This window comes from Ceratotherium simum, chromosome 16, assembly GCF_057802395.1.
Source record: "Ceratotherium simum simum isolate JZ-2026a chromosome 16, ASM5780239v1, whole genome shotgun sequence".
NCBI classification, from domain to species: domain Eukaryota; kingdom Metazoa; phylum Chordata; class Mammalia; order Perissodactyla; family Rhinocerotidae; genus Ceratotherium; species Ceratotherium simum.
Genome location: NC_141915.1, coordinates 1,340,402 through 1,357,477, shown reverse-complemented (window position 1 = coordinate 1,357,477; position 17,076 = coordinate 1,340,402). Strand labels below are relative to the sequence as shown.

Below are 17,076 nucleotides of genomic sequence, written 5' to 3'. Positions count from 1 at the left end.
CTCCTGTCAGTACTGAGGACACAATAGTGAACAGGACAGGCAGACTCCCTCCCCTCGGGAGCTGACAGTCTCGAGAGGAGAGGCAGGCCATAAACAAGATAACTAGAACATGTAATGTGGTCAGCTGGTGAGAAGACTATGCAGAGAAATGAAGCTTGGAAGGGAGATAGGGAAGGAGAAGGCTGGGAATTGGCAATTTTAAATAGAGTAATCAAGGAAAGCCTCACTGAGAGGGTAACCTTGAGCAAAGCCTTGAAGGAAATGAGAGGGTGAGGTGTGATGGTTATACCAGGGAGAACTTTCCAGCACAGGGAACAACAAGCACAGAAGTCCTGGGAGAGAGGGTGTCCCATGTGTTTGAAAAACAGCAAGGAGGCTAGTGGGGCTGGAGTGGAGACAGAGAAGAGGGTGCTGGAGATGAGGTCAGAGATGTGAGGATCCAGATAACGCAGGCACCACAGGGACTCTTTGACTCAAGGTGAGAGGGGAATCCCTGGGAGGATTTGAGCAGAGAAGGGGCGTGGTCTAACGTTCATTTTAAAGAGATCATTCTGGCTACAGGGTTCAGAATGGCCTGCCTGGGGGTGAGCCAAGGGCAGAAACAGGGAAACCAGTTAGGAGGTTATTACAATAATCCTGTTGTGAGATGATGACCAGCTGTGACCAGGATGATAGTAGGGGGGAGGGAATGAGAATTGATCAGATTCTGAATGTATTTAGAAGGTGGAGCCAGTAGAATTTGCCAGTGTGGGCGTGAGAGAAGAGTCAAGGATAACTCCAAGGTCTGGGGTCTGAACAGCTACAGGGATGGCATAGTTATTTCCTGAGGTAGAGCAGGCCGAGGGTGCAGAGATCAGAAGTTCAGCTAAAATCCTTTAGATCTGCCAGTGAAGCCCCCGGGGGGCGTTGCTGACAGGGTCATGGCACGGAGGAGTCTGGAGTTGGGGCAGTGGCCTGTACTGGAGATGTAAGTTTGGGAGTCTTTGGTGAAAGATGGCATATTTCTGCCATCTAAATGTAGGTGGTCGGCTCGGTGCCTGGCACAGGGACGTGATTCACGAAGAGCTGTTGGGGACTATGTATTTCTAATACCATACTAACTGGCCTCACACTAGTCATCTTCCTCAGACCCACTTGGGCTCTTTTCTTCCTCATGTCCCCCTCAGACACCACTCATTCGCTCATTTATCCAGTTGTCCAGACACATTTATTGACCCCACAGTTGGAGACGCAGCTAGTTCCAGGATGCTAAGGTGAGTGCACCAGGGCCGCTCTTGAGGCACTCACTGGGCAGGACCAGGCAGGCTGTTGGCTGAGGCATGTGCACATTGCTGTGGACTCAGAGGGGGAGGCAGTGGGGATGCCTCCTGGAGGGGTGGGCTTCAGGCTGGGGTCTCAAGGATGGCGGGAAGAGAAGTGTGCCGTATAGCTAAGGGTGGCATGAAAAGGGCAGTGTGTCGGGGACACAGATGGTCTGGGTGCACAGGGAAGAAGTGGGGAAAGGGAGTGTCTGGAGCAGAGGCTGGAAAGGTGATTCAGGTCAGGTTGTGAAGCTTCTTCCTGTGTCATCCTCTAGAATCAGGCTGTGGTCTCCAGGTGATCCATCTACCTTTGCCCCTTTCCCTCTGTCCATTCTCCATGCTGCAGGCAGAGGGTCTCCTAGAAACTCGGAACCCATCAAGTCACTCCCTTGCTAACAAGCCTTTGCTCAGGGTAAAGGTCCTTAATGGCTGCTGTGTGCTACCCTGCCCCTGTGCTGCTGCACTGGGGGCCCTGGCCCCTGTCCTCACTCTTCAGCCCTGTTTCTGCTCCTTGAATTGCCCACATTCCTGTACCCAGTTTGCAGTTCTCCACACATCTAAAGGATATATCAATAGGTGTTGGAAAGAAGCTTCCTCATTCCAAAGGAGCTAAAGCCTCCCTCCGGGGTCTGAGAGGTGGGTCAGCTTCCCTTTCCAATCCTCAACTCACAGAAGGCCTGGTTGCACCTTCCTCTTAAAGCAGCCCACGCTCCTGTTCCTGAGTTTTTGAGGAAGAGCATCTCAGTGACTCCTGGGGGTTCTCTGTCCTTGCCTCTACCGTGAGGTCATGTCCAAATCTCTTCCTAAGTGGGAGAAAACCCCCACAAGTCCAGCTAACGCTCAGGTACCTGGCCCCTGCTGTTCCCTCTATTCCCCCTGACCTCTCCTTCCACTGATTTCTTGTCATTCACTGGATCTCAGTTTGAATCTCATTTCCTGGACACCCCTCTCTCCTAATTTGGGTAAGTTGCCTAGTATGTGATTTCATAATACCCTATATTATACTTAGGCTCATCACAGTTTAAACACATATTTTGACCTTTGTTAGAGTGTCTGTCTCGCCCCCAGTCCCTCCTAGACTGTGAGCTCCGTGAGGGCAGGAATTCTCTTTTACTCGCCATTTTATCCCCAGCACCTGCACAGTGCACACATAATTGGCTCTTAACAAACATTTGTTAAATAAGTGAATAAATGCATGAAGTCCCTAAGGAACCCATAGTCTGATGAGGAATGCAAGCATGCAAACATAATCATAACACAGCGTGATGAGTGCTCCAAGAGAGAAGCTGTAAATAGCTAAGGAGAGAGACTAGGGCGGTGGCAGCCGGCTGGCCTTGGGGCTATCAGCAGCGAAGTCTTCTTGAAAGTGGTGACACCCAAGTGGAGTCTTACATAATATGAGGGTGTCAGCCACGTGAGGTGGGTGTATGGCAGGGGAGACAGGGGACACCTAGGCTGGAGCTCAGTGTGTGCAATGTGTGCATAGGAAGGGACATGTAATGGTATTAGGGGCACAGAGCCTGACGCTACCCACCTGGGCTGGAATCCTAGGTCTTCCACTCGCTTGCCAGGTGACCCTCAGTGAGTTACTTCATCTCCTTTGTCTCAGTTTCCTCATTCATAAAATGGGGTACCATTAGTCCCTATCTTGTGGCTTCACTGCCCTTACCCTGTCTGCCATTCTCTGAGATTGCCATGTGCCAGTCCCCTGTGCTGAGCTCTGGAGTGCACCAGCTCATGCAGCACCCCCAACAGCCATATGAAGTAGGGACAGCCCATTTTAATGTTGAAAGAGTGGTTTGGTGGCTTGCCAAAGGTCTCACAGCACAGCTAGGAAGGGCAGATGTAGGAGGTAAGCCCAAGCGGACCTGGCTCCAGCCGCTGAAGCTCTGCCTGCACGTTTATTTATTCAGAGCTTCACCTCTGGGAGGCTCTGGTCCTGGAGGGAGCAGATTTGGTGAGCTGCCCCACAGGTCCCTCCCTGGGCTTTACCTGATGTCCAGGGCCAAGGTCACCTCCAGCCTGAGGCCTTGTGTGGCAGTCCCTCGTGCCTTGGATCCGTGGTCGTTAACAAGGAGTACCTGGCTGAATAAGTGACCAGGAATGTTTTAGACCCTGTTTACCAGGCCTCACCCAGAGCTACCTAATTAGGGCACAGACGTGTGCATTTGATAAGTGCTTTCCAGGCGATTCTGATGTGCAGCTCTGCTGAGGATCCGCTGACCTGGGTCATCTTCATGACCCTTCTCTGGACCTTGCCCAGCTTGTTGAATCTTCGTCTGTGCCTCAGCCTCTAAGCTGGAGGGGCCGCAGAGGAGTAATCACCAGGTGAATGCAGTGGAGCGAGGTTATACATAGTGGGTGTTCACGGTGGGGGGCAGCCATGTCCTCTTAGGGGATGAGGAGAAAGCGTCTCAGAAGCGGCAGTTCTGGGACCGCAGGACAAGTTGGGTTCCGTATGACTGCAAAGAAGGGCTCTTATGAGTCTGGGGTCAAGGAGGCTTTGGGGAGGCTAACGATGGCCAGAGGCCAGATCCTGAGGCTTTGGGGGCTGCCCTGAGGGTCCTGACCTTTCCTCCGAAAGCTGCCAGGGTGTTGGGGCACCTCACAGATGCCTTCCCTCCTAGTCCTTTCTTCCTGCTCCATCTTGGCTCTTGACTCTTCCTTCTCTCTTTTCTTCCTGTTTCTAACTCCATGCTGTCTAATCTGCTGCTGCTGCTGCTTGAAACTTTGCAATTCCTCTGACATGCCTTTGATCCTCCTCTCTGAAGCTTCTTCCCCAGGGAGAGAGATAAATACTTGCTTTTGTGCTCACCCAGTCACTCTCAGGCAGTACTTCCTGTGGATGAATTTTCACATTAACTCGACCCCTCCAGCCTGCTGACTCTGATTGCCCTCCACCAGCATCACCCCCACCCCGGGAGAGCTCTGAGTGTGCTGATGCTCTGTGAGCTGTAAGGGATCGCAGCCCTCGGAGGCTATTCCCGGTTTTCTGCTTCATGGAAGTTCGAGAGGAGAGGAATGAGACTGGGTTGAGAGGGATGGCAGCCGTGGGTCAGGGCTAACCGTGGCTTGGCAGAGCCTTTGAGAGAGAGGAATTTATCCATACTCCTGGCCAGTAGCTGCTGACCTTCATCAGCTCGAGTCCACAAACAATCCTCAAAGCGGAGATCTTGTCAAGTCCCATATTTGCAGAAATCAGCATCCCTGTTTGAAAACTGCAGCCATACTGCAAACACACTTGGCAGGGACCCATTCCCCAGAGAGCCTCATCGCATCAGCCCTCCAACTCAGGAGCCAAGAATTCCTGCAGGCAGCTGTGTTGCAAGTTGGGAATGGGAAATAGGTGACTCAGGGTGTTTTTTTATTTCCTTTAGAAGCCTTGCCTTGCTACTGTGTATTTCTGTCTAAATTGGGCTGACCAGCAGAGCTTCCACCTTCTCCTCCCCCTGCTTCCGCACACATATTTGAAAGGACTTTTTCGTTTCGTAAATAGATCACAAATATTTCAGAGCTATAGGAATAGGAGGTCCCTGATTTACGGACGTTCAACTTTGGAAAGACCCAGATATATTAACGTGTCGATGGGTGGAAGGCTGGAACCCACTCGTGATAGACAAGAGCAGGCCTGCAGCCGCATGGGACTCCCCAGAGTGCGGGTGATGGGCATCAGGGGCAGGGGCTTCACGCCAGAGGTAGCTTTTAGTCCCACAACTTGGTTGAATCCTGGCTTAGAATAAATTAAACAACGTGTTAGATGCAAGAGCTGCACCTAATAGGTGCTCTTAGAGGGCTGTTAGAACAGTGATTTAAGGAAGAATGTGTTCCAGTTTCCAAACAAGCACCTTGTGAAGGAGCTTTCGAACATGGCCCGTTTGTAAACTGGGGAGCGTGTAATTCTATGAGATTCCCTCTGGGAGTCCATATCAGATTCATTACCTAAGAACACACAATTCCTTGGTTTTGAGGAGACTGAAGTTTTCTCAGGGGAAAAGGAGTTTCATGGAACCAGGGAGGAGCTGAACTTCCAGGCCTAAGCAAGGCCTGGCCATTCTCTCTTCTGCGTCTCTCTCTGGTTTCTTCAGTATACCCACAGACCAGTGGGTTAGTTATTGTTTTGAATAAATAATACTTGCAAGTGATAGAAAATTCAAAAGGCCTGCAAAAAGGCAGTCCAGTGGAAAACTTCCCTTTCTCTTCTGTCACCCAGTTCCCCTCCTAAGGGGCAGCCAAAGTTCCCAGCTTCTTGTGATTCTCTGCCCCTTGCTGGGTGTGCCATGTGTATGTTCACAGTCTTTTTATAGCTCAGATAGTAGCATCCCTCCTGCACAGCTCTGCAGAGGACTCTATTCACGGGACTTTGAGTTTGCTCCATATTGCAGCTGCACAGTATTTCATTGTGTGCATAAACATGATTTAATTTGGTCATATCCATGGACATTTAGTTTGTTTCCAATCTTTTACATTTACAAACATGCTGCAGCAAATAACCTTGTATATATGCTAGTTCACACAAATGGGGGCAAATCTGCAGGATAGTACCCCAAACTAGAATTTGCAAGGATCTTAATATGTCCTTTTCTTCAGGCCAAAGGATGCCATTCGAGCCCTGAAGAAGCGGCTGAACGGGAACCGGAACTACAGAGAGGTGATGCTCGCATTAACAGTGAGTGCTGCCCTCTTGGAAGTGGGAAAGCGTCCGGGAAAATCCGTGCTCCTAGCCTTGCCCCACTCACAGGGCCTTCCCTCTGTCCACTCAGCACAGCCTCCTGTGGATGGTGTGGTGCGTGTGCTGCTGGAGTGCAGCAGAGCCTCCCCACAGTGCCCTTGGATTTTCTTGCCCTGCTCTGAAGTGGGGAGTGAGCTTCAATCCATGTATACCAGCAGAAGATAAGGCATGGGCAGCACTGACTAGTGCAGAAGCCCAGCGCAGAGAAGCCAAAGGCCTAGGTTTGGGTCTCCTTTTGGCCACCAGCCTGCTGTGAGACATCTAGGCTAGCTGCTTCACTGGCTGTCAGCTTCCTCTTTATAAAAATGCTGACTTCCACTGAGTACCTACTGGGGACTGTGCTGAGCTTTTCAGATGTTAATGCAAATGCTTACAATAACCTTCCAAAATAGGTTTCATCACCCCCCTCACACAGATGAAGAAACTGAGGCTCAGAGAGGTCTAGGGGTTTGTCCAGACTGCACAACTAGAGAGCTACCCAGCTGTGGATTATGGGGTAAAAAGTGATCACTGCTGCAGAGGTTCTTGAAAGAGTCAGCCAAGTGACTCCGTTCAGGAACAGACCAGATTTTTGCCCTCCTTAAAATGTCAGAAAATTAAAAGGGACCGCTTCAGGTGTTATTTCTGTCTTGAAAGGTAACAGTTTTTCAGATGTGGCAAAATCTGGGCCACAGTGAATTCTTATAATGGAAACTGTAACAGGTCAGTGTGTGGGCTTCTCTGTAGGTTTGAATAGTTTGTTATTTATCGGAGACAGCTATATCATGTTTCCTTTTACAGCAGAGAAACTGTTTGGATTTTTTGCCCAAGTGAAAACCCAAAACTTTTTAGGAGAGTTCTCTGCCAGGGAATTGAGATTTGAATAGTAAAGGAGAAAAAGACCAGTTGAGAAATAGAGAGTTGAAAGCTTTTGTTTTTTTCTCAGGATTTGAGCCATGGCATTCACTAAACCCAGAGTGATGCCCAAAATGAATTGTTTTCAGTAACTGAAGTCACCAGGGAGTGAACTCGCACGTGTCGGGACATTTTCCTGGGCTCTAAAGCCTGTCACTTGACGCGCCCAACTTCATGGTAACTGTAGTGGATGGAAAGCTTCCTAAAGTGGTCTCTGCCGTTACTTCCTTCCCACAACAGAGCATGATAAGCATCGTTTTACCTTTCCTGATGGTCTTTATTATTATTATTATTATTATTATTATTATTATTCCCCCCCAGCTTTATTACAATATTATTGACATATAGCGTAAGTAAAGTTTAAGATGTACGATGTGATGATTTGATACACGTATATATTACAAAATGATTTCCACAATAAGGTTAGTTAACACCTCCATCCCCTCTCATAATTACCTTTTTTGTGTGTGTGGTGATAGCATTTAAGATGTACTTTCTTAACAACTTTCAAGTATATACTACAGTATTATTAATTATAGTCACCATGCTGTGCATTAGATCCCCAGAACTTATTCATCTTATAGCTGGGAGTTGTACCTTTGACCAACATCTCCCCTTTTCCCCCACCCCCTAGCCCCTGACAACCACTATTCTATTCTGTTTCCATGAGTTTGGCTTTTTTAGAGTCTACATATAAGCGAGAACATACAGTATTTGTCTTTCTCTATCTGACTTATTTCACTTAGCATAATGACCCCAAGTTCCATCCATGTTGTCACAAAAGTCAGGATTTCCTTTCTTTTTAAGGCGGAATAATATTCCATTGTATATATATACACTACATTTTCTTTATTCTGTTCACTCGTCAGTGGACACTTAGGTTGTTTCCATGTCTTGGCTATTGTGAATAATGCTGCCGTGAACATGAGAATGCAAATCTCTCTTCGATATCCTGTTTTCATGTCCTTTGGATGTGTACCCAGAAGTGGAATTGCTGGATTGATGGTAGATCTATGTTTAATTCTTTGAGGAACCTCCACACTGTGTTCCACAGTGGCTGCACCAATTTACATTCCCAGCAACAGTGCCCAAGGCTTCCCTTTTCTCCACGTCCTTGCCAACACTTGTTGTCTCTTGCCTTTTTAATAGTAGCTGTTCTAACAGGTGTGAGGTGATACTTTATTGTGGTTTTGCTTTGCATTTCCCTGATGATTAGTGATGTTGAACACCTTTTCATGTACCTGTTGGCCACTTGTGTGTCTTCTTTGGAAAAATGTCTATTTAAGTCCATTTAATGTCTATTTAAGACCAATGTCAAGGAGCACTTTCCCTATGTTTTCTTTTAATAGTTTTACAGTTTCAGGTCTTACATTTAAGTCTTTAGTCCATTTTGAGTTAATTTTTGTGAATGGTGTAAGATAGTGATCCAATTTCATTCTTCTGCGTGTGGCTGTCCAGTGTTCCCAGCACCATGTATTGAAGAGACTATCCTTTCCCTATTGAGTCTTCTTGGCTCTCTTGTCAAATATTGGTTGACCGTATAGGTGTGAGTTTATTTCTGGACTCTCGATTGTGTTCCATTGGTTTATGTGTCTGTTTTTCTGCCAGTATCATACTATTCTGATTACTATAGCTTTGTAATATAGTTTGATATCAGGAAGTGTGATTCCTCCAGTTTTGTCCTTCTTTGTCTGTGAAATTATAGATGGCTTTGGGTAGTATGGACATTTTAACAATATTAGTTCTTCCAAGCCATGAACACAGGGTATCTTTCCATTTATTTGTGTCGTCTTCAATTTCTTTCATCAATGTCTTATAATTTTCAGGGTATGGATCATTCACTTCCTTGGTTAAATTTAGTCTTAAGTTTTTTTACAGATCTTCCCTGCAGATCTAGTGATGCCGTTGGGAGACTTATGAAGTGTGTAGATCCATTGTCCCTGCATCAAAGGCCCCAGCCTGGTGCACATTACGTGGTCTCATGTCTGCTTTTATGGCTTCTCTGTCTTGGTCTTCACTTACCCTGTTAGTCGCTCTCAGTCTTCCTGCTACTTGTGGGCCTTTCCTAACTTCACATCTGTACCTGCCAAGATTGTTAATATTTACCCAAAATAGGAGTTAGTCAGAGGCCCTGAGGGGCTCTCTGCTTGGGCCTTAGTGAATGGACTTGAAATGTCTATTTCTGATTGCTTGGAGTCTCCTTTTGCTTACTCTGTGGGCTTTGACTACATTCTAGAAAATTGCCACTGTGTGTTTCACGCCCTACAACCCGCAGGGACAGGTTTGCCAAGGGCCTTTTTGGCAGAGTGGCCTGAAGTGGACCACCGTGCCTCCTCGGCTGAGTGGCCCTTGCCAGCTAGGGAGGACCTCCTGCTCTCCTAGGCTTCAGAGCTTCCCTGTAGCACATGGCCCCCTGTCCAGGGCATTTCCAAGCCTGTGTACCTGAGCCCCAAAGGCCAGGCTAGGACACTGACTTTAAAGTCTGCCAACTAGGAAAACGTAAGGATGTGTTCCCTGAAGGTGAGAAGTGCATCCTGGCCCACTGCTGCCCTGAGTGTGGAGGCACGCCACAGCCACTCCCACCTCAGCCTTCCTGCTCTTCTTTTTTTTTTTTTAAAGATTTTATTTATTTATTTTCCCCCCAAAGCCCCAGTAGATAGTTGTATGTCATAGCTGCACATGCTTCTAGTTGCTGTATGTTGGACACGGCCTCAGCATGGCCGGAGAAGCGGTGCGTCGGTGCGCGCCCGGGATCCGAACCCGGGCTGCCAGCAGCGGAGCACACACACTTAACCGCTAAGCCACGGGGCCGGCCCCTTTCTGCTCTTCTTTTATTTATTTATTTGTGAGGAAGACCAGCCCTGAGCTAACATCTGCCAATCCTCCTCTTTTTGCTGAGGAAGATTGGCCCTGAGCTAACATCCATGCCCATCTTCCTCCACTTTATATGGGACGCCACCACAGCATGGCTTAACAAGCGGTGCTTCGGTGCGCGCCCGGGATCCGAACCGGCGAACCCCGGGCTGCCCCAGCGGAGCACGCACTTAACTGCTTGCACCACCGGGCCGGCCTCCTGCTCTTCTTTTTCCGTGTTCTCTCCCGCCATGCGTGCTTTCCTCCCCAGCCTCCTGCCCTTTCCTTTCCCACCTGCTCCTTACAAAATAAACCGTTCTTCCTGCCACCTGCCTCAGCCACAGCAGCCTGCATAGAGGCCATTAGGAGTTAAGAGGAGGCTTTTAGAGGATCCTAGGAATAAGGGCGACTGTGAGTTCCTTGAGGACAGGAAGAATCCCACTGGGTCATCTCTGCAGCCCCCGCCAGTCACTGTGAGAGAGAATGCTGGCTACCTCATGCTCACCCACAATCAAGCACAAGCAGAGGCTAAGAGAATGCCCCCGGGCTGAGGAACACCTCAGCGGCCCGCGGATGCTGAGCTGTGGAGTGCTCCTCGGCAAGCTGAGCGGAACGCGGGGTCTCCCACGGGGCAGCAGCAGTGGGAACATGGGAACAGTGTGACTGGCTGCAGGGCTGCCAGGCTCGGGGCCAGTCCCAGCTCTGGCCTCCTCAGTCAAGTTGCTGGCACCTCCAAGCCTCAGCTTCCTCATCTCTAAAATGGGATAATGCCCACCTTACTGGGTTATTTCAAGGACCAAATGAGGGAACAAGAAACTCAGCACACATTGCCTGTCACCCAAGAGACTCTCGGCTAGTCGTGGAAGAGAGTTATGAGGGAGGGATGGCCCCGTGGCCTCGTTGTGGGTGAGGAGACGGGGGCTCCCGAGAGGGCTGATTGGAGCTGCCGTCCTGCTTCTGGCACTGACCAGCAGTTTGTACCTCGACCAGTTTCTTCACCTTCCTAAGCCTAACTCTAAAAAAACGAATGGGATAGTAACTTAAAGAGAGTTGATTAGTTGTGAGAATTACATGAAATTATATAGAATGTGAACGAGTCCCTCACAGTGTCTGGCATATTGTCTGCGTTTGGACCTTTCTTTATGGCCTTGCTTTATGGAGGTAAGGCCTCACTGTGTGAACAGCCAGCCCTGTGGAACGGCTGCGTCAGGCAATCAGTGGTCAGGTTAGGTTGGGCAGATGAGGATAACCCCCACAGTGAGAGCTGTCCCCTGTTGCTGGTGACATCCTTCCAAGGAGGCATGCCCCAGTAGTCGACTGTGGCACTGGGGGCTGCTGGTGTGGGAAGGGCCAGGTCATACCTGAAGGTATGAGTTGGTTTACAGAGAGCTGAGAAGCTCAGAAAGCTGTGTTCCAGGCTGGAGAGACCCCCCAGTTGGTACTTCGGAATTCTACGGGGCCTCTCCCCTGTCCTGTGGGGACTGAGAAGCTGTCCCTTTACTCAAGTGTGTGCAGCAGCCTTATGAATATATATCGTCATAACCCTCATTGACTAACTCCTCTCCCATGCAGGGCACTGTGTTAGGTGTTTCACACACACACTCTCTCATCCTTACTACAGTCCTGCAAGGGGACACTCATGTGCCCACTTTACGGATGAGGAAGCTAGGGCTCAGACAGACTTGTCCTGGGCCATTCAGGGAGAAAGTGATGGAGCTGAAATTCAGGCCCACGTTGGCCAGCGGCCAGAGCCATACACCGTGCTTTTCTGAGGGGCTAAGGCCTGTGTAACTCATTTCTCCAGACATGGGAGGAGCGGGCAGGGTTTGAAGCAAACGTGGACCTTAAAGCCAACTGGCAGCTGAGGCCCACAAACCATTTATTAAGGGTAGAAAATCCTTTGTCATTGCCAATTTTAGCTGCAGAAGCAGGGTTGTGTGGGGTGTGCAAGGTGTGTGTGTGTTTGCTTCCCCACATACAAGGTCCAATAACTCACTAGGCAAGTCAGGCTGTCACAGCAGCCTTCTCTTATGACAGAACCTTTGTTGGCTAATGCCTCACACCCAGAAGCCCAGAGAGAGGAGTTAAAATGCTGATTTTTCAGGGACCAGTCAGTCGCTTTGATCCCATTAAAACACCAGCATTCTTCTCATGCAAAACTGGTGCCTCAGTTACCAACTAATTGCCTGATTATTATGCAGAGAACAGGAGACTTTAGTCAGCAAGGTGCTGCCATCATCCTCAAGGAATGACTGAATTAGCATGTGGGTATGCCTGTGCCATCTCCATTTGATTGTGGAGGAGACGGTCAGAAGGACGATCTGGGAGAAGGAGACGGGTGGTGGAAATTCAGCTGCCCTCCTCAGTTCCTGGCGGCTCCTCTAGCTCCCACGTGGTGACCTCTCTTTCCTCTCCCCAACATCAGGTGCTAGAGACATGTGTGAAGAACTGTGGCCACCGCTTCCACGTTCTCGTGGCCAACCGAGATTTCATCGACAGTGTTCTGGTCAAAATCATCTCTCCTAAGAACAACCCTCCCACCATTGTACAGGACAAAGTGCTCGCTCTGATCCAGGTGGGTCGGTTCCCCTTGTCCAGTTTGTTGGGACAGAGTATGATGGAGCCTCTTATCAGTGAGTCCTTATCAGTGAGTCCTTATCAGTGAGTCCTTCTGCTTTCCCATCATTCAGAGGAAAGAATGGAGGCTTCTGGGTTTAAATATTTCTTGCAAAGTACTTATTTTTTTACACTCATCCCACTGTAATGAAACCCTAAGTGGTGGCTCTACAGCCAGTGGACAGAGCCTTCATTGCACTTTTCTGAGAGCCTGGCCCTCTGCTGCCCACAAGGGCAAGTGGGGGTCCTTGACAGGTCTCTGAGCCATCAGGGACAATGTGGAGTAGGACGGGCCATATTAGAGCCCTGTTCAGGGCTGGCGAGTTGGAGGGCAGGTGGGGCAGGATAGGGGGAGATGGTGTTAAGGATTGATTCACTGAGGAGACAACATTTCTGTTGGATCCTGAAGGATGATGAGGAGCTTTGTGGAAAGGTCCAAGTGTGAGAAGCATTGCAGGCAAAGAGAATAACATGTGCAAAGGCCCAGACACATCAAAGAGAGCAATTGACGTGTTTGGGATGTATTCATTATTAATTTCTCTGTAACAAATTACCTCAAAACTTAGCAGCTTAAAACAACAGATGTTTATTTTCTTGTAGTTTCTGTGGGTCCAGAATTCAGGAATAGCTTAGATGGGTGATCCTGCCTCGGGAGCTGTCATGAGGTTGCGGTCGGGATGTTGGCCAGGACTGCCTCATCTGAAGGCTCAGCTGGAGCTGGAGGAGCCGTGTCATGGTTTTAAAGCATCCGCTTCTCTTTAAGAGCTGCAGTCTAATTCCCCTGCTCTTCAGGCTGGACTTGGTGACTCTCTTCTAACAAATAGAGTATGGCAGAAAAGGTGGTGTGTGACTTCTGAGAGTTAGTCATAAAAGGTGCCACAGCTTCTTCCATACTCTCTTTTGGATCACTTGTTCTATGGAAAACCAGCTGCCATGTCATGAGGACACTCAAGATGTCCACATGGTGAGAAACTCAGGCCTCCTGCCAACAACCATGTGGGTGAGCCATCTTGGAAATGACCAGAGTATACTGAGGAATGTCTGGGGCCAGGCTTGTGGCAGGGAGGGAGGCAGGAGATGAGGCCAGAAGGATGGCCAAGGGCTTGTGGGCCGTATATGCTGAGGAGTTTGTGCTTTGTCCTGTAGGCAGTTGGGGGGCATTGAACCTCTTTGAGCTGGTGTGCAAAGTCAGATCTGGATTTTAGACAGAGGACCCTGGAGACGGGGTGGAAGGCATGTAAGTCAACAAGCACATCCAACGTGGGGCGAATAATGCTGTGGTAGAGGAAAGATAAAGGCCTGCAGGAGCCAAGAGGCGAGAGGAGACCAACCCAGGGGGTGGGAATGGGGCTGAGAAGGCAGGGGGCAGTGTGATCGGGGGTGGGCATGGGGGCTCTCGAGGTAATGGTGGCACCTGAGGTTGGAGAGGAGAGGGACCCGAGCCAAGGAGTCTGTTGGCTCTGTCCTTTTTTCCTGTGCCCTCTGCCTGAAAGTCCTCCCCAGCTCTTGGGGTAGTTGACTCCTCTCCCTCATTCAGACAGCCCTCAGAGGCCTCCCCACCACCCCGTTTCCAGCACGCACCTCGCTCCCATCACCCTCCTTTAATGGTCTTCAAGTACTTTTGTGCTGACTTTTCTATCATCTGCCTCACTCTGAGTTCCCTGAGAGCTAGGGACATTACATCCTCCGGTCTAGAGCGGTTGACTGGGTAGAGCAGGTGTTCAGGAAGTTGTTGTTTTTCTTGAAGAATGGGTGAATGTGGTTCGCAAAGCTCTGAGAAAGGGGAGGAGTGTGGGTGACAGCAGAGCCCCTCCCGTGCTTCCTTAGGTTGTCCCTGTCCCTTCACTCTATCCGCCCGGCATGTCTTTTTCTCTCATCTGCCTGTCTGTCTCTCTCTCACACACACAAACACACTACCTCACCCTCTGCCCTCCCCATCCCCACCTCCACCCCCCACAACCCCCTCATTCCCCAGTACGCTCCCCTGCCTCAACACCCCCAGTAATTGATGTCAAGAAAAAGAGTAGCGGCTTTTTCTCACAAAAGGTGGAGCACCCCAGCCCTGAACCCCTTATGTGTGGCCACAGGTGGGGTCTCCTGGAAGGAGCACTTCCTGTGGTGAGAGCTTCCCTCACCCTCAGCCAGGTCCAGGGGTTGGTTGGCGGCCCCCTGGCAAGCACAGCTGTGGCAAGGGTCATGATCTGCGCTGCCCCTGCTGACTATGTGGGGACCCCTGCTGAGGTCAAGGAGAGCCTTCTGCACTGGCTGTGCCCCTGGCTCTCCCCAGGAAGTATACCAGCCAGTGCACCCTGGCCTTGACCTCTGAAGCTTTCCCATCGAGTCACCACCTCTTCTCAGCACTGCTGTATAACCTCGAGGCTGGTGTTTTAACTTCTCTGGATTCTCCCTCTTTATCTGTAAAATGGGGTCTGAGATCAGCCCACAGCAGCACAGTGGCCTGCACCTGTGTTCCGAGGACTCCCCCTGCCGGCCTGGCAGCAGCATGTGCGCCCACCCACCCAGGCCGGAGCGGGATGGGGCCTTGAGGGCTTCTCAGGCTCCTGTCTGGCCAGGATATGCTGGACACAGTCCCCCTGATCCAGCTGGGTAAACGCAAGGAGCTTTCGGTAAGGATGCTTCCAGGTGGGCTTGAAGACTTAACTGGGGAGAGTTTTTCCTCTCCAGGTTTTGAAGCTTTCCTGAAGAACTTGCACCTTTGGTCATGGCCACCCAACATGGAGAAAAGCAGGCAGCATTCAGAGCTGGCGGATGGCTTGGCTTCTGTAATGGAGTGAACCAAAGCATAAACAGGATCCTCGGCGTTTTTTTTACTTTTTATTGAATCATAATATATATACAGGAATCACACATAAAAAAAGCGTATACAACTTGATAAGTTTTTACAAACTGAACACACCCATGTAACCAGCCCTTATGTTGTGAAGCAGAATGTGACCAGCACCCAAAAAGCCCTACCCCCCTGGGATGACCACCCGCCTGACTTCCCACAGCCTAGATGCGTTTTTCCTGATCTTGAACTTTGACTGCATGGCCTTAGGATGTGGCAGGGCTCTGTCGTGTCTGTGTGTCTGGCCCCGCCGTGTCTGCAGGCCTCCCCTCATCTGCTGTGACCATAGGTCTTCTGTTACCATCGCTCATATGGCTGTGCCGGTCCTCCTGGGTGGATGTGGCATGGTTTATTTACAGCTCCACTGTGGATGGGCACTTGGTGTTTCCAGTTCTGGGCCATTATGAAAAATGCGGCTGTGAGGATCTAGCTCATGTCTTTTGGTGAGCACACGTGTTTGTTTTTATTAAGTTGAATATGTGAAACTGCCGTGTTTGTTGGTCAAAAATGGTTGAATATGAGCAATTTCATATGGTTCAACCTAATGCCCAGGAGAGAATTTACTGGGTGTTGGGGAATGCGCACACTCCGGTTTAGTAGTCTTGGGTGTTCTCTTCCACCAGCGTGCGAGAGTTTTAGCTGCTTCACATCCTCACCAGCGTGTGGTATTTTCCATCTTCTTCATTGTAGCCCAGCTGATGAGTATGTCGAGGTATTGCATCCTGTCAACCTTTTTTTAACTCCTTTGAGAAAGAAGATGATTTTATTTACGTGTTGAGTATACTTTTAAAAACTGCATAAGGCCCCAGAGAGTCTGATAATTCCCCCTGGGAGAGCAAGTGCTGCTCCCGCTATGAGACAAGAGTGGGGGTGGAGGTGACAGATCACTGGCTCTCTTGCCAGCCTGTGAGTAGGCAGCAGTATCATATAAATACTGCCAGACTGAAAAGAGGTTCGGCTAAATGTGTGGGTGCCAGAACCGTGAGGGATTCTTCTTCACCATCCTCGTTATCAGGATGTTTCTTGGTGCTCTCCAGAACCCGGCTGCCGGGAAGTGGAGCTGGGTCAGTCCTGGCCCTGCCTGCCAGGAGCTGGCAATTTAACAGGGAGACCGAGGTTTGTGGATGATAGAGGGCCAGGACCTAGCCAAGGAGGACTTGGGCCAGCTTTGGAATATTCGAGGGGCAGCCCTGAATTCTGAATGTATTGGCACTTGAAGAGCTTTTAAGGCGAAGGGGCTGCACAGACAAGTGCCACCCCCCCACCCGCCCACGAAGCATGGTTGGGGCTCCTGGCAGAGGTGGAACCTGTGGCTCTGATCACCAGCCTCCGGCCTGAGCCCATTGACCCTTTGGTTGCTCCCTGAGGATGGATGCAGGACTGCAGCCATGTTGGGGACAGGGAAGGGGTCGGTCTCCAAAGCAGATTTTCTAAGATCTCCCTGTCCCAGTGGGGAAATGGGTGATAGAGCTTGTCCTTCCATGTTCCCTGGGGCCCCCAGCCCAGTGTCTGTTCTGAGTCCCTTCCTAGGATGCTGATCACAGGCATCGTCAGCCTAGGATTAGCCACAGCCTAGGATTTGCATTTCGGTTGCCATGTTTGCCAGCAACAGCCCTCTGGGTCAACTGTGAAGAGAATCAGTAGGTGCCCGTCCTTCCTTTCTCTCCAGCACTCCATCTTTCCCGCACTCCGTCCCTCCTCTCATTGAGGCACCAGTGTCCTCTGGCTGCTGTCTAGCCATCCATAACCACGCCATCTCCCCCAGCCCCCAAAAAAAGATGCCCCTCGGGCTTGTGTACCCCAGAGGCCTTGCCCTTCAGAGTGCCCAAGGAGAC

The 17,076-nt window shown here is 50.0% G+C and overlaps 1 protein-coding gene across 4 annotated transcripts in view; it reads left to right on the top strand.

Annotated features, from left to right (window-relative positions):
• TOM1L2 (target of myb1 like 2 membrane trafficking protein) overlaps nucleotides 1–17,076 on the top strand; it is a 124,140-nt gene that overhangs the window by 70,267 nt on the left and 36,797 nt on the right. For all 4 annotated transcript variants that reach the window (XM_014789453.2, XM_004432989.3, XM_087440293.1 and 1 more), the window contains exons 3-4: nucleotides 5,889–5,967; nucleotides 12,203–12,352. In XM_014789453.2, coding sequence (XP_014644939.1) covers nucleotides 5,889–5,967; nucleotides 12,203–12,352 — 229 coding nt within the window. The remainder of the gene's footprint in view (nucleotides 1–5,888; nucleotides 5,968–12,202; nucleotides 12,353–17,076) is intronic.